General features: G+C 44.6%; 1 protein-coding gene across 1 annotated transcript; it reads left to right on the top strand.

The window, feature by feature from the left end:
• The first annotated feature begins 6,263 nt into the window (after positions 1 to 6,263).
• On the top strand, positions 6,264 to 7,797 carry LOC119272564 (salicylate carboxymethyltransferase-like). Its single transcript, XM_037554031.1, has 4 exons — positions 6,264 to 6,338; positions 6,517 to 6,912; positions 6,993 to 7,259; positions 7,353 to 7,797. The coding sequence occupies exons 1-4, from the start codon at positions 6,264 to 6,266 to the stop codon at positions 7,734 to 7,736; spliced, it is 1,122 nt and encodes a 373-aa protein (XP_037409928.1). The 3' UTR covers positions 7,737 to 7,797.
• The last annotated feature ends 9,873 nt before the right edge of the window (positions 7,798 to 17,670 follow it).

Genomic DNA, 17,670 nt, shown 5'->3' with positions numbered 1-17,670 from the left:
CCAAAAGAAAGGTTGCATTTGTACTGCTCTAAATTATCTGAAATGCTTGTTTTTTTTTTTCATTGGATCGCATGCTAACAGTTTAACCAGATGAAAATAATAAGTGTGCTAGTCTAAAACAAATAATTGTCTTTACCAGTGACAGGTTGTGTCAGTATTATATCCTGATCCTGATCTGACCAACGTGAAAAATAGCAAAGCACGCTGACCTTGGTACCTTACTATTGCCCCCAATTGTGCGACTTGCGCTAAACGTCTTGCCTATCCTGGCCGACGTGTTTCATGTTATATAGATGGGTTGCAAGCCCGGATATGCGTACAAGTTGTTGTAGAGATACATCTTGGAGGAGAAGAAATACAAAAGATAAAAGAAGATAAAGATTACATGAGTATCTTGTCTAACTACTCCTCATGCGGTTAGCCAGGGTCTCCTCTCCTTGTACGCAAGGTATATACGTGAAGATTATATCACGTTTAACACCCTCCCTTAATCACAACTTCATCAAGTTGAGATTATGCTTGAAGTCCTCAAAACTTCTTGTGGGTAAAGCTTTGGTAAAGCCATCAGCAACTTGGTCTTGAGAGTGAATAAATCGAATATCCAGAAGTTTGTTTGCAACTCTTTCTCGAACAAAGTGAAAATCTATCTCAATGTGTTTAGTTCTGGCATGAAAAACTGGATTTGCTGACAAGTAGGTAGCACCTAGATTATCACACCATAAACATGGAGCTCTAGTGCTTTTCATACCTAGTTCCTTTAGGATTGACTGCACCCATATGATTTCTGCTGTTGCATTTGCCAATGCCTTATATTCTGCCTCTGTACTGGATCTTGAAACTGTAGCTTGCTTCCTTGCACTCCAAGATATTAAATTAGGTCCAAAGAAAACTGCAAAGCCACCAGTTGAACGTCTGTCATGTAGACATCCAGCCCAATCAAAGTCAGAGAAGGCACTGATAAGTGTAGAGGATGACTTGCTGAAATTTAGGCCAACATTCAACGTATTTTTCACATATCTTACTATACGTTTTGCAGCAGTCATATGAACAGTGGTAGGTGCATGGAGAAACTGACATACTTTGTTAACAGCAAAGGAGATGTCTGGTCTAGTCAGTGTTAAATACTGTAGTGCACCTACTAGGCTTCTGTATTTTGTACCATTTTCTGAACTCAGAGGCTCTCCTTCAACAAGGGATAACTTTTCTGTGCTGGATAAGGGAGTGGGTGCAGGCTTACAACTTTGCAAACCAGCCTTTTTTACCAAGTCTGTTGCATACTTTTCTTGAGAGAGGTGAAGGCCATCCTTGTGTTGCTTTACCTCAATGCCAAGAAAATAATGTAGATCTCCTAAATCCTTGAGAGCAAACTCTACACTCAAATCCTTCAACAGTGCAGTTATTGCTTCATCAGATGAGCTTGTCACAATTATATCATCAACATATATGAGAACAAATATGGATATACTTGATTTGTTATAAATAAACAATAAAGTGTCAGACTTTGAAGGAACAAAATCAAGTGCTTGCATCTTTTTACTGAGGCGAGAGTACCATGCTCTTGGGGCCTGCTTTAGTCCATACAATGCCTTGTCAAGTTTGCACACATGCAGTGGTGCACGTGTGTTTTCAAACCCAGGTGGTTGTTTCATGTAAACCTCTTCTTCCAGAACACCATGGAGGAACGCGTTCTGAACATCTAGCTGACGTAAACTCCATCCCCTGGACACAGCAATGGACAAAACAAGACGAATAGTAGCAGCTTTTACAACTGGACTAAACGTGTCCTCATAGTCAATACCATACCGTTGTTTAAAACCCTTTGCAACGAGCCTGACTTTGTAACGGTCAATGGTTCCATCAGCTTTCCTTTTTATCCTAAAGACCCATTTGCAGTCAATAAGATTTTTACCTCGTTGTGGAGGAACCAGATGCCATGTTCTATTTTTCTTAAGTGCTATGATTTCATCATGCATTGCTTTTCTCCAATTTGCATCACCCAAAGCTTCCTCAAGAGTATTGGGTTCTTCTGGTTCACCTGTAGAACATACCAGCCCATATTTTGTAACATGTTTATAATCAATAGGTTTAATTACCCCTTGTTGCAATCGTGTTCGACGTGGAGGAGTAGCAGCAGGAGCTTCTGTAGAGAGATCCGGCGCAGAAGATCCTGGGTCTGGATCAAGCTGATCCTCGCCTGATCCCGAGGAGGATCCGCGCGGGCCTCCAGAGCCGGCAGCGTCACCAGGCGATGACGGGGTAGGATCTTTTGTGGTCGTGGATCGTGGTGCGGGGAACGATTTCGCCGCAGAAGATCTGGGCCTGGTCGCATCATCACGACCCAATGATTGCCTGGGCCCTGGGCTGGTTGGATCTGTCCCCGCGCCCACCTGACGAGCAGTGGCGGCGCGGCGCGTGTACACACGCAGTTGGGCCTCCCGCTGGACACGGCCCGAGCCAGTGCCGGCCTGCCGCTTGTCGAGCGTGGAGTCGTGCGCGCGAGGAGAAGCGCCGCAGCCCGCCAGCCTTTGCCGCGTGGCTGATGCGGACTCGGCCGTGCGCGCGTCTGCGCCTACCGTGGTTGGCCCGGCAAGATCGCTGCCAGACGCGGATCCCGAGGAAGATCCGCTGCATGGCTGCAGCACCTGGGGCAATCCCGAGGTAGATATGTCCCCCGAGCCAGGACACATAAAATGAGGGCCTGCTGCTCCATTTTCTTCATTGTTTTCTGCTGCGATTTTTGCACTGTTTTCTGCATCATCACAAGACTCATGAAGGCTATTAGTAGGGTTAGTCAACATATGATCATCACAATTTGTAATACCCCCTTGATCATAGCCGGAAAGATGAGAGGGTAGAAGCAAGATTTCCTTGCGGAGTAGTGCACCGGCGTTAGGATGAAGATCCGCAAAGGGGAATTTTGTCTCATCAAAAACAACATCACGTGAGATGTATACCCTACCAGTAGAGATGTCAAGGCACTTGACGCCTTTATGTTGGGCGCTATATCCAAGAAAGGCACACCGTTTTGACCGAAACATGAGTTTGTGGTTATTGTAAGGCCGAAGATTTGGCCAACACGCACAACCAAAGACACGAAGAGAGGTATAGTCTGGCTTTGTATGTAGGAGACGTTCCATAGGTGTTTCATTGTTGATAACACGGCTAGGTAGCATGTTGATGATGTGGACGGCTGTAAGAAAAGCCTCATCCCAAAACTTAAGAGGCATGGAGGCTCCTGCTAGGAGGGCCAAACCAACCTCGACAATATGCCTATGCTTGCGTTCGGCTGACCCGTTTTGTTGGTGAGCGTGTGGGCATGATACATGATGAGATATACCTATGGTTTGGAAGAAGGAATTGAGTTTCTCGTATTCCCCTCCCCAATCCGATTGGACAGCAATGATCTTGCTGTTGAACTTTCTTTCAACGAGAGCTTGAAAGTTGTGAAAGACTTGAAACACATCGGATCTTTTTTTGAGAAGATAGATCCATAAAAATTTGCTATAGTCATCGATAAAACTTACATAATATGTGTGTCTACCAACAGAGGAGGGGGCAGGCCCCCACACATCAGAAAAGATCAATTGCAAAGGTTTGGTGGAGACACTAGTAGAGATGGGATATGGTAATTGATGACTTTTAGCACACTAACATGAATCACAAATAGTTTCAATATTGCGCTCACCAACAAACGGGAGCTTATTTTTCCTAAGTAATTTTTCAACCAAAGAAAAAGAGGCATGTCCTAAACGATCATGCCATCATGTGGACGACAACTTGATGACACCACAAGCTTGTTTATTTAATCTTCTAAACTCCGGAATCAACGGGTAGAGCCCTCGAACGCATCTACCTCGATAGAGAACTTTCTTCGTGGCCCGATCCTTGATCAAAAAGAAGAAAGGATGAAACTCGAGAAAACCATGATTGTCAATAGCAATTCTATGAACAGAGAGAAGATTCTTGTGAGCACTAGGGACATGCAGAATTCTTTTGAGATGAATTTTACGACTAGGGGTATTAAAAATTGAGTGGCCAATGTGACGTATACCCATACCTTCACCACTGGCCGTATGAATTTGATCTTTGCCACGATATTTCTCCTTCATGGTGACCTTCTCGAGTTTGTTGGTGATGTGATTGGTGGCGCCGCTGTCAACGTACCAGTTGGTGTCTACTCCATAGGAGCCATCGGCCGCCGCAACAACTTTCTCTTCATCTTGCGAGGAATCACCGTCATCTTCTTCGTAGCGGTACCAACAGTCCTTTGCCGTATGACCAGGTTTGCCACAGATTTGGCAGCGAGGCAAGTCCGGACGGGACCTGTTGGAACCACCACTGCCACCACCACGACGCCCTTTGAAGTTACCGGAGCGTCCGCCGCCGCGTGAGCTGTTGGAGTAGCCGCCACCGCCGGCGCCAAACCTCCCCTTGCCGCGGGAAGATGAGCGCGAGCGAGAGCCACCACCGCGGCCTCTGGATGCAGAGTTGGCCGACGATTTGAAGCCACCGCCGGAGCCATGATACTGCGCCATACGTTGATCAAAGTTACTGAGCATGGCAAAAAGTTCATCGAGGGTTACCGGGGTGACACGGGCATCTAGTGCGGAGACGAGGGGCTGGTACTCTTGGTCCAGCCCGTGGATGATGTAGGAGATGAGCTCGTCATCCTGGATGGGTTTTCCCGCCGCGGCGAGTTCATCGGCGAGACCCCTCATGGCGGCGAAGAAGGTGGCCACCGATTGATTGCCCTTCTGCGCATTAATCAGCGCTGTGCGGATGTTGTTGACACGGCTGAGTGACTGCGATGAGAACATGCTCGCCAGCGCCACCCAGAGTTCGCGCGCCGTGGTGATCGTGGTCACCGTGACGAGCACTTCCTTGTACAAGTGTTGGAGTAGATATCCAAGGACCTGCTGATCCTCCTTCACCCAAATCGGATGGAGGGGATTCGGCTCAGTGGTCTCCTTGCCGGCGGCGTCCTTGGTGGTGAGGTCTTTGGCCGGCTCGGCTGCCGTGCCGTCGACGTAATGAAAGACGCCGGCGCCCCGCAGCTGCGGCGTGATCTGTGTCCGCCACAACACATAGTTGGTGCGGGTGAGCTTCTCCGGGGCTCCACCGCCGAACATCGACTGGAAGGAGGCGGAGGAGGAAGACATGGCTGCGCGCACGTGATGGAGATGGACTAGCTAGGGTTTCTGGTGGAAGAAGAAGGCTCTGTATACCATGTGCGACTTGCGGTAAACGTCTTGCCTATCCTGGCCGACGTGTTTCATGTTATATAGATGGGTTGCAAGCCCGGATATGCGTACAAGTTGTTGTAGAGATACATCTTGGAGGAGAAGAAATACAAGAGATAAAAGAAGATAAAGATTACATGAGTATCTTGTCTAACTACTCCTCATGCGGTTAGCCAGGGTCTCCTCTCCTTGTACGCAAGGTATATACGTGAAGATTATATCACGTTTAACACCAATAAGCAGCCAGCCCATAAGCCTGGAAAATACAACCCAAGCAGGTGGGCATAGAAAAGAGAAGCGTTGAGTGTCAAGTACGGTGTCAGCATTGTCTACCTAATCTGATTTCTGTGGATTTGAGGTATGGAGTTTAGACCTGCTCCAGGCAAAGCCTCTGTCTCCAAATAAGTGGTGGATATGAATCAAGGTCCTTGAATATTCAAGGGCACGTCGGAACAATATGCTCACAACTCTGGTTTTCAGGTATATTTTCTTTTCTCTTGACTAACTAGGCGTGAAATGTTTTGGATTATTTCCCCAGTGCATTAATTCATTCATATGCCTGATCACCAATTATTTGGCTGCTTGATGTATATGTATTAGTTCTGTAGTTGCTTGTGAACAATCGCAATTCCAGAAGGTATTTCTGCATAAGCACTAAACAAAAACTAAGTGAACGGTGGGTGTAAATAAAGAACTCTACATATTACTACTTACTACACAACAAATGTAGCATCGGTGCTGCTCTAGAATGTCTATTTCATTGGATTCCATTTTGATAATTTAACCAGATACAAATAGCAAGCCTGCTAATTAAAAAAATGTCACCTCTGCTAGTGACAGGCTGTTTGTATTATATGCTGATCAGAATTTGACCAACCATTCATGTCTTTCCATCATCCTTTTGAGCTTTTAAAAACCCAACCTTTCAACTCAAGCAGTTTAAGTGTTGATTGAACCCATTGCCTTCCCAATCTGGTTCTTGCAGATTAAGGACTCTACCCTAGCTTTGTTCCAAGCAAAGTCATGGCCTCCAAGCAGATGGTGCATATGAATCAAGGACAAGGGGAAACAAGCTATGCTAGCAACTCCGGTATTCAGGTACCTTCTCTTATCTCGATTAATTCATCGATCTATGCTAACCTGTTCTTTGACTCTTTCTTTCTCAATACATCCTTTCATTTCTGAGATTGAAAAGAATTTTTAGTGAAGTTCAGAAGCATACCATTTAGCTAAAGGATTACACAAGATTTTCTGAAGAGTTAAAACTCTATTGCAGAATGCTCTGCAGAACAGGCTGAAGCCCCTGATAGAAGCGGCCATCGTTGAGTTATGCAGCAGCACTAACACCTCGTTCCCCGAAAAAATGCTGATCGCGGACTTGGGCTGCTCCTCTGGACCAAACGCGCTGGCACTGGTATCGGTTGCCATCGAGGCCATCCATAGCCACTGCCTTCAGTTACAGCAGCCACCACCGGAAGTGTGCGTGCTCCTCAACGACCTGCCTGACAACGACTTCAACACTGTGGTGAAGAGCCTGGTCATGCTCCGTCAAAGCAACAAGCCTGCTGTTGTGACTGTTGGGATCACGCCGGGGTCGTTTTATGAGAGGCTCTTCACTAGTGGCTCCATGCATCTTTTCTGCTCGTCCAACAGCCTGAATTGGCTCTCAAAGGTGTGAGTTTGATACTGCTCGATGGATCGATCCATTTCCATTAGCTTTTGATTCTGTAAGCAAAATCTTATCCCTTACAGGTTCCTGAAGATCTAACGAGGAACTGGATTCGGGCTTACGACATTGATGAGCATGCCAGGAGTGAAAGGCTCCCTATGGTCCTTGAGGCTTATGCACAACAATTCAGGAAAGATTTCACGCTTTTCTTGGAGCTGAGAGCCAAAGAACTAGTCCCAGGAGGCCGGATGGTTGTGTCCCTTGCAGGGAGGCGTTCTGATGACCGCGCTTCGAAATTCTCTCACGTGTGGGAAGTCTTTGCTCAGATCTTAAGTGTCATGGCCTCAGAGGTACATTTCTTTACTGTTCTTTCCTGTAGTTATTATCTCGGTTTCTACTGAACACGCCTATTTGAACTCTCTGTCTCATACCATGATTGACAGGGAGTGATTGACAAAGCGAAGTATGATTCATTCTACGTGCCGGTGTATGGACCTTCGGATGAAGAGCTCCGGGAGATCATCCAAGCAGAGGGCTCCTTTTCCATCACCGAGATGCGGGTGCACGACTTTACACGGGGTCGGGACAACGCTCTCATCACCGCAAGCTGGTACGCGAACCAGATGAGAGCCGCGTTTGAGCCGATAGTCGTGCATCATTTCGGAGATGTGATGGATGAATTTGTGAGGACCGCGGAGCGGCGCTGGAGCGTGGAGGGAAGCTTGCAGGACGAGGTTACCAGATACCCACGGGCTCAGCTTGTCGCGTCGCTCACCAAGAACTCACTATTCAAAATATCTTCCGATTTATCGCTATTCTTGGGGTGACCGATAAGGTTATGCCTTATCTTCACCGTTTATAGTTTGGGCCGATTTATCATTATGACAAGCGATATATCGGGAATCTACCGATAAATCGGGCCTATTCATAGCACTATGTTTGCGAAAACTATGTTTATTTGCGTTTTGTGGACCTTGTTACGCTATATGTATTGTTGCCCTATTTTGTTTGTCATTATACGTGGATTCAAAGGCTAGGAATCAAGGTAACACTTCTGTCCAATATTGTTTTGGTGTTGAATATAACATATTTTAGTGTTGGGAATCTGAGATTTGTAAAAAAAAATGACCGATTAATAGTCGGCCGATAAAATTGATTAATTTGTCAATTTCTGATTAATCTTTAATCCCTAGCTGACCGAGACGCTAAGGATAAGTGATATCCTCAATATTGCCAAGAAGGCATGATGATCAGGTACCTTGGCCATATTGCTCGTCGAGGGAGGGAGATGATATTTGATGAGACTGGAAAACTGTCTTCCGTTTCAAGGGAACAATGTATGTCAAACTCATTATGTCATCAAAGCACATCCTTTTGTGTGCTACCGGCCTACCATTCACAATGATTAGTTATTACTCCCTTTTCTTAGATACATCCGTTTGATCAACAATTAATATGAGATGGAGGCTGGGAGTAGCAAAAACAATTAATATGGGACGGAGGGAGTAGCAAAATGTTGTTGCCGAGGCACACGGACTGGCTCCTCAACAAGGTAGTGGTGATGCACATTCCAGCCGATATACTATAAGGTTTGTGTTATGTCTGAAGCAACAATTGCGATTGACTACCAACCAACAGGCAACAGCAACACCCGCCTGCCAAACAGCACGACGCTTCACAGTATGTATACATGTTTGTTTGTCGCTTAACACGTTTCGTTGGAGAAGCACGCGCGTACGTACGTGCTCGCATGGCAACTGAGGAGGAGAAGGAAAAGTCGTATCCATTGTGTTCTCGTTCTAGATTGGAAAGGAGTTCACTGCAGGCTGCATGCAAAACAGTGTGGAACTTGGTAACGAAACCGCGGAGCCCCAGCAAAAATGTGCGAAAAATCAAGGGTGAAATGCTCGTTTATCCAAGTTTAGATTCATGCTCAACTGCACAATTTTCTCTTAACATAGGCTTTTGCCCTGCTATATGAATATAGCAACCATCCGATACAACTGAGGGTTCAATGATGGGGCAAATAGCATAGACACGCCCAAAAAAACCTGCATTATAGGTCAAATTTTACAACAGCGACAACAAAAACTGCTGGAGAACCTGGAGTTTCTGATTTTTCTGGACTGTTTATTTACTTTCTGGGTTTCTCTCTCTCTCTCTCTCTCTCTCTCTCTCTCTCTCTCTCTCTCTCTCTCTCTCTCTCTCTCTCTCTCCGTTTCTAGTCTTTTCGATGCACCAATCAGAACCAGGAAGATGATGGATTCCTCTGCTCATGCATTGGTTGCACGCGTTTTTGTCACTTGCCAGGAAGAAACACTGCATGCAACAACACAACGTACGAAATGCCACAGCGGACTAAACGTGCGAAATGCCACCCTATGAACCAACCTTCAATGTAATATATCACACTATGTAGGAACATCGTACCTGTATCTATTTCCCTATGCTACAAAGAGTTAATGATCGGTCTCTAAATACTCTTACTCTCATGGTTTGAAAGCTTGGTTTGCCTTCGCCCTTTGCGTCATTGGCACAACGGGTCATCTAGTTTCATTAATAGATAACAAAGTACATTTACAAGGCAGAGGAAGGGGAGGGGGTTGAGAGTACAAATCAATTAAGCTACAATCTCATAGATAAGGCTAGTCATAGTGGAAGTAACTTAGAGTAGTGTCATGCATATGACATTAGCCGAAGTTACTATCTTCATAATGCAAAATAACATAATACTAGTATCTTAGATGCTTTCATTTATTAGCTTGTAGACTCATTTTATCTTGGAAATTGCTACGTTACAGTAACATATTATGTTACCACCTTTCATTAATTACTTGCCACATAAGCAAAAATTTCTTGGAGTACACTATGTTACTAGCTAAGTTACTCCCACTATGACTAGCCTAAGTGGAACAACATGGTACTCCAATCTCGAAGAAGGTGCATAACTTGCTCATTGGAGCATCTATTGGACCAAAGCATGAGGTCGTCGGCAGCCGAGTGGCATACGAGGTTGATCGGTTGAAGTTTATTCCGAAAAGCTTTTGCATGGAAACTGAACGTGTGGATTGAAATTCCGGCACTTGACGACTGACACAGATGCCAAATGTAATACTACTTGACTTGTAATACCGCTTTAGGAATATTTGCCCTGACTCTATGTTGGGAGGAAAAGAGAAGACCTTGATTGGTTATTGACATTTCCTGCAGAATGTAGTGCAACTAAGTTGTCTGTGCGAAGTTTCCAGCCTCATTTCATCCATAACCCTTAGCCGGTAAAAACTATGCAGAGCAAGGCCTTACTTCCAATCAATTTTCAGTATCAAGGGATATCTCTAGGGGGCAAGTGGATGACACAAACTATGCCACAGATCACCTCTTGTCCATCCATTTTGGCTTTCTCGCATCTGCTACAATTGGGCTATCTTAATTAAATTAAACCTCTAAGAGATGATTAAACACCTGCCTACTGCTATATATCCACTATCCAGTATAACCCCTTATGGCCTTGATCATCCTTTAGTCTGTTCTAGGCTCTAGCTATCCATACAAGTACATTAAGCAATGGCAGGACAAGTTGTCTCTGCACTGATCAGCGAGATCACAAGCAGGGCCATCTCCAAGGTAATTGGAATGATCAACAGGCGGACAGCTACCAATGACAAGCTGTGCAAGCTGGATATGTTGTGCATAAAGATCAATAGCGCAGTTGAGGCATCTAAGAAGCACAGAATCACCGGGACCTATCTTCTCAAGTGGCAGGAGAAGCTGAAGGAAGCTGGCATAGAGGGTGATGAGGTACTTTTCGACTTCCGATGGCGAGCCTTGACCGAAGCAAGAAATAAGATCAACCAAAATATAGGCACACTCGGTCCTCTAACTTACACAAAGATTGTTGTGTCAAGTATTGTAAATTACTTCCAAAATGCTACCAAGTTGCTCCTCTCAGCCAACAAGGATGTGCAGAAGTTGAACAGCACAGTAGAAATGTTGGAGAAGCTATCGGCAGACAATGGGGCGTTTTTGAGATTGCTTGAGCTTCAGGTTTTGGCAGTAGAGGAGCATGCACCTGCAAAAAGGAAGAAACTGGATATATCGGGGAAGCCATCGGCAGATAATGAATTCTTGAGATTGGTTGAGATTAACGTTTACTCTCAGCCGTGCAAGGATCAATTGCAACAGCTTTACCCTATCATTGCGACACAGATCCCCTCTTTTGCTGCAGGTTGCTACATTTTTTGTGATGCGGCATGGAAGGTTGACGGAAATGCTCAATTGGCTCCTGCTGGGATTGGGATTTATATTCAGCTAGATAATAATCAGCATTTCAAACAGCTACATATTGCAGCCATGTCCCCACCTGCTGCATCTGCCCTTCAGGCTGAAGCTTTAGCTCTTCTTCTTGCTACAAAATTAGCTGATGTTATCCAGATACAAGAACCCCAGTACTTCACAGATTGTCAGGTCTTGGCTCATGCGATTTCCACCAACAACATCTTATCTACTCCAGGTCATTGGGAGATCAGGCCGCAGTTGGTGACAATACAGTCTTCCTCTTCTTTTCAAGCAAATAGAGTCAACCACATCTCCGGAAGCTTGAATGTTAAAGCTCATCATTTAGCTAGATTAGCTACAAGAATTAACTCTACATCTCTAGCTATCAGATGCCTATGTCAGGATGTAGGTCTTTGTCCAGGCAGAGATATCCTCTCTGATCTTTCTGTGAATCCTTTCATGCTTCTTTCTGTAAAGTGTTGTTGAGTTCAATAAAATCTTTCTGTTCAAGAAAAAAACGTTTTAACAGGGGAGGAGCATGCACCTGCAAAAATAAAGAAATTGGATATGTCGGAGAAGCCATCGACAAAATATGAGGAGTACTTGAGATCGGTTGAGCTTGAGATTTTGATAGGGCATGAGCATATGCACCTGCAAAAAGGAAGAAACCAGAGATGTTGGAGAAGCCATCGGCAAATAATGAGTTCTTGAGGTCGGTTGAGCTTGAGATTTTGATGGGGGGGAGCATGCACATGCACAAAGGAATAACTCCAAGATGTCGGAGGAGCCATCGGCAGTTAATGAGTTCTTGAAATTTGTTGAGTTTGAGGTTTTGATGGAGGAGGAGCATGCATCTGCAAAAAGGAAGAAGCTGGAGATGTCAGAGAAGCCATCTGCAGATAATGAGGAGTTCTTGAGATTGGTTTTGACGGGTGAGGAGCATGCACCTGCATAGGATAAGAAACCAGTGGTTATATGTGACAGTTCATTGTCGCAAAAGGAAACACATCAACATTCGAACAGGAAGAGGTGACTTGACTGTATAAATGACAACACCAAGATTATATGTAGCGAAGCGTGAAAAGGGCAGCACCAGTGAGACAGTGGCAATTCCATGTACAAGCTGTCGGGTCAGTTGACCCCCCAGTTTTTTTCTAGAACACCTCTATCCTTTTGATATTTGGACAAAGTTTGAAGGATTTGCTTGAGTTGACTCCACAAAGTTTTGGGTGGCAGTGCCAGTGCTGTGAGATTTTTTCATTCTGGGTGTAACTTTGTCATGCTTTCTGATTAAAGCTGTTGCAGTTTATAAATTTGGTACTGAAGCAATTTATGTTCCCTGTTAAAAATTTGATTGGTTTTGGTTTTGAAACTGTATATGGATATACAATATGCATTGCATAGGTACTTTTAGAATTTCTTCATGCTTGTATACCAGATTTTCACGCATTTGCAACATCTGTTGTATGCATGGCCATATATTCCCACCCTCAAATGACGGTTGCCGAGATCTCCAAAATATCCAAAGCTTGTGCTGAATCATCAAAAGGCGGTCAGTTTTATTCTTGAGAACGTGTAAACTACAAGGATGCCTTTCAGTTTTAGCGCAGATACCAACCATATGTCATTTGTTTGTTTCCAACTTTTGTCTTTGGCATTCAGAGCGATTAAAACAATGGTAACAACAACTAAATTGTCTTTTCTCTCTAACTTATCTCTTCACTTTTAGTCTAGAAAGTTTCTTGGTGTCTTTTTCGTTTACAATTTCATTATGTTACCCTTTCCCATATGATCACCACATAAATAGTCACTGAGGAGCGACCGCAAGGTACACCTCCAACACAACACCGCTTCCTTTGAGCTGACATGTGCCCATATATATCTCTTGAATAGATTACATACCATTTCTTCAGCCATAACAGGTGGTTATTTAGTTCTGCAGTGATCAGTAATCAAGAGCAATGCATCTGTCAATGCACGAGAAGCTATCGGCAAATTGTGGGGGGTCTGTAGGTAAATATCTTTCCAAGAATACCCTGCTATCTGCCGATGGCTTCCCGTAAGTCTTCAGCTGGGTCAAAGGGTTTGTCTAATTTGTTTGCGTCAGACAGCCTTGGCGAACGTCGGGACCTTGGATCAAAGGACCACATTAACTGATGTATGAACTCAGATTGTGCTGATCTTTATTGTTGCAAAAGCAGAGCTGCTGGCGTGCTTGTCTACTCTTTCAGTGTTTGTGGTTTACCACCTTTTATTAGCAAAATGATTTTGTGTCTTTTACTTTTTTTTTGGAAAAGGGGTGATTCCCCGGCCTCTGCATCAGAAAGATGCATACGGCCATCTTATTAACCAAAAAAATAGTGCCAACATGGTTTCAAAGGTCTTCACAAATAAAAAAAAAGCACAAACAGCTCACACAGAGCCAATAAGGGCTAGAAACACCAACTAGCCAAGAGAAGACGCCACAACCGGCTGGCTAAAAAAGGATAGGAAAGCTAAATGCCTATCCTATTACATGACCGCCATCCAAACCGGTTGAAAATATCCCGAGCTACCATCTCCCAGCGGAAAGACCCAGTAACCAAATGCTCCCTGGCCTCCATCGGGGTGAGTAGCGACCACGAACGGATCAGTGCTGTAGTTTGGAATATGACCTGCAAAAAATGTATACATGATAATCTGTTAAAAACCAAATCATTTCTGCAAGTCCAGATAGTCCACAGCAAAGCACAAACTCCAACCCGAATATGTCTCGCTAAGTTAGGCTCAATCCCATTAAGCCAAGTCCCAAATAACGCATAAACAGAATTCGGTGGATTAATACTAAAAGCAATGTGGACCGTCTGCCAAAGTACCTTGGCTAACGGGTAATCAAAAAAGAGATGTTTGATAGTCTCATCCCGATCACAGAAACTACACCTAGTAGGTCCTGTCCAATTACGCTTTATGAGGTTGTCCTTAGTTAAAATAACTTGTTTATGGACAAACCACATAAACATTTTTATTTTCAAAGGAACTTTGACATCCCAAACATGCTTGGACGTAGGAATGGAGTTTGAATTGATAACATCAATATACATTGATTTAACCGTGAATACTCCAGACTTAGTCAGTTTCCAGCGTAATTCATCGGGTTGTTGTGAAAGCTGGACTTCCATCAGTCTCCTAACTAGATGGAGCCATTCTTCCCAACGATTGCCCGCTAGCGTTCGTCGGAACTGAATATTAAGGGGGATAGATTGAAAGATCGATGCAACGAACACCTCACGTCTTTGAGCAATACGGTATAAAGACGGATAATGGATGGCCAAGGGTGTCTCGCCAAGCCAAGTATCCTCCCAGAAACGTGTACTCGTGCCGTTTCCAATAACACACTTCGTCCTTGTTTGAAGGTACTTGCCGCGAAGGATTTGAGCCCACATAGCATCAGTCTCCAATGAGAGCTTCCACAACCACTTGCTAAGGAGGCATTTATTCTTAACTTCTAGATTCTCAATACCTAGACCCCCTTGGTCTTTCGGTCTACAGATGATGTCCCATTTAGCAAGCCAATATTTTCTTTTAAGCTCATCACCCTGCCAAAAGAAACGCGATCGATAGAAGTCCAGTCTCTTCCTAACACCAACTGGGACCTCAAAGAACGATAGAAGAAACATTGGCATACTCGTGAGCTCCGAGTTAATCAGGATTAATCGGCCTCCGTATGACATGAGCTTACCCTTCCAGCAGCTCATTTTTTTCTCAAACCGATCCTCGATGCACTTCCACTCTCTGTTAGTCAGCCTACGATGGTGGATTGGAATCCCCAGGTAAGAGAAGGGTAACTTGCCCAACTCACACCCAAACAATTGCCTATAAGCATCCTGTTCATCTTTGGCCCTACCAAAGCAGAACAACTCGCTCTTATGAAAGTTAATCTTTAACCCGGCCAATTGTTCAAATAGGCATAACACCAGCTTCATATTTCTCGCCTTGGACAAGTCGTGCTCCATAAAGATGATTGTATCATCAGCGTACTGAAGGATGGATACACCTCCATCAATAAGATGAGGTACCAATCCACCTACTTGACCATTTTCCTTAGCCCTTCCTATCAAAATTGCTAACATATCCGCCACAATGTTAAACAAGATAGGGGACATCGGATCTCCTTGTCTTAGGCCTTTATGTGTCTGGAAGTAATGACCTATGTCATCATTAACTTTAATTCCCACACTACCTTTTTGCGTAAATGATTCAACCTGTCGGCGCCAGGCTTCATCAAAACCTTTCATACGCAATGACTGTTGGAGGAATGGCCATTTGACCTTATCGTACGCTTTCTCGAAATCCACCTTAAAAATTACTCCATCTAATTTTTTGGAATGGATTTCATGGAGTGTTTCATGCAGGACGACCACCCCTTCAAGGATATTTCTGTCTGGCATGAAAGCAGTTTAAGACTGTTGCACCACAGAATGCGCAATCTGTGTGAATCTGTTTGTCCCGACCTTGGTGAAAATTTTGAAACTAACATTGAGAAGACAGATCGGCCTGAATTGCTCAATTCTTACCGCATCCGTCTTCTTGGGAAGCAGTGTGATAGTCCCAAAATTCAAGTGAAATAATTGAAGCTGGCCAGAGAACAGATCATGGAACATAGGTAGTAAATCCCCCTTAATAATGTGCCAGCACTTTTTATAAAACTCTGCCGGGAATCCATCCGGTCCGGGAGCCTTATTGTTTTTCATCTGTGCAATAGCATCAAACACCTCCTTCTCCGAGAACGGGGCAACCAGAACATCATTATCGGCAGCTGATAGCTGAGGCGCATCCTCAGTCCTGGACTCATTGAGGGACACACAATTATCCTCCGAAGGTCCAAACAACCGCTTATAATAGTCTGTAATATATGTTTTTAGGTTATCCTGGCCTAAAAAAGTACCCTCGTCTTGCTCAAGCTGAAAGATACGCTTCTTTCTGTGTTTGCCATTGGCTATCAAATGGAAGAACTGAGTATTCGCGTCCCCTTGGACCACTTTGTGGACTTTAGCACGCAAAGCCCACTTTAATTCTTCTTCGCGGAGCAGCTCTTTCAACCTCTTTTCCGCCTCATTTTTAGCCTGAAGCTCAGTTGACGTTAAGATAGTGGATTCGGCCTGTATGTCCAGGGCCTGTATAAGATCAAGGAGTCTATCCTTTTCCATCTTATACACACCACTGAGGTGCTTAGCCCAGCCCCGTAAGAAACTCCTCAAATGCCTAATCTTATTCTGCCAACGCTCTAACGCAGTCTTGCCTCCAACACCTCTATCCCATTCCCTGGCGATCAAGTCCAAAAACCCCTCACGTTCAAACCATGACATCTCGAAGGAGAAGGTGTTCTTGTTACCCACATGGTTCGGCTCACCTGAATCCACGAACAATGGGGTATGATCAGATATTCCCCTTGAAAGAGCTTGCACCGTCACCAGAGGGAACTTTTGTTCCCACTCCGCGCTCGCAAGAACTCGATCAAGTTTTTCATAGATTGGGTGTGGCAGAGCATTAGCCCAGGTGAACTTTCTACCAGAAAGCTCTATCTCTCTCAGATCCAAGCTTTCAATAATGGTATTGAACAAAAACGACCATCTACCGTCAAAGTTATCATTGTTCTTCTCCTCTCGCCTCCTGATGATATTGAAATCACCTCCAACTAAAATTGGAAGCTGTTCTGATCCACAGATACGAACAAGGTCCGCCAGAAACTCCGCTTTAAGCTCGGGCTGTGCGGCACCATACACCGCCACCAAAGCCCAGTTAAAACCATCTATCCTAGACCTGACTCGAAACTTCACCGTGAAGTCGCCCATCACTACACTTCAGACTTCAAGCGAATCGCATCTCATACCCAGTAAGATACCAACCGACCTTCCTCGCGGAGGTAGGCAGTGCCAATCAAAATCAATACCACCCACCAGAGAAGAGAGAAACTGGGGTGCAAAGTTATCTCTACCCGTCTCCGATAGAGCAACAAAATCTAACCTCTGCTCTAAAGCTGCCTCAGCAAGGAATCTTCGTTTAGCCAAGTCCTTCAGACCTCTGCTATTCCAAAATATTCCTCTCATAATTCATCGTGGAATTTTTTAGTGGTGCGAATCCTAGCACTCCTACGAACTGCGGAATCGGGGATAGATCTTCCGTTTCCACTTACGCTTAGGTTTACTAGGCTCTGTCGCCCGGTCCTCATAACCGGGTTCACAAATACTACTATCATCATTCTCTAGGGGTACATCATCTTCCTCAGAGTCATGGTTGAGAGGTGCTAAATCCGCACACAAAGAATCGAGCACTCCGACCCCTAACGCTTCAATCTCATCATCCTTCATTGGTTTAACGGCTGCAAGATTACGAATAGTCTCTAAGGCACGTTTCGCCTCCAAATCTAATAAATCATTCACCGAGTTGGTAATCTCACTATCCGTAGCACCTAGTGAAACTCCTAATTGGTTTGCATTATTTATAATC

Source organism: Triticum dicoccoides, chromosome 3A, assembly GCF_002162155.2.
Source record: "Triticum dicoccoides isolate Atlit2015 ecotype Zavitan chromosome 3A, WEW_v2.0, whole genome shotgun sequence".
NCBI lineage: Eukaryota > Viridiplantae > Streptophyta > Magnoliopsida > Poales > Poaceae > Triticum > Triticum dicoccoides.
The sequence above is the reverse complement of the archived record's forward strand: the minus strand, read 5'-3'. Positions and strand labels throughout refer to the sequence as shown.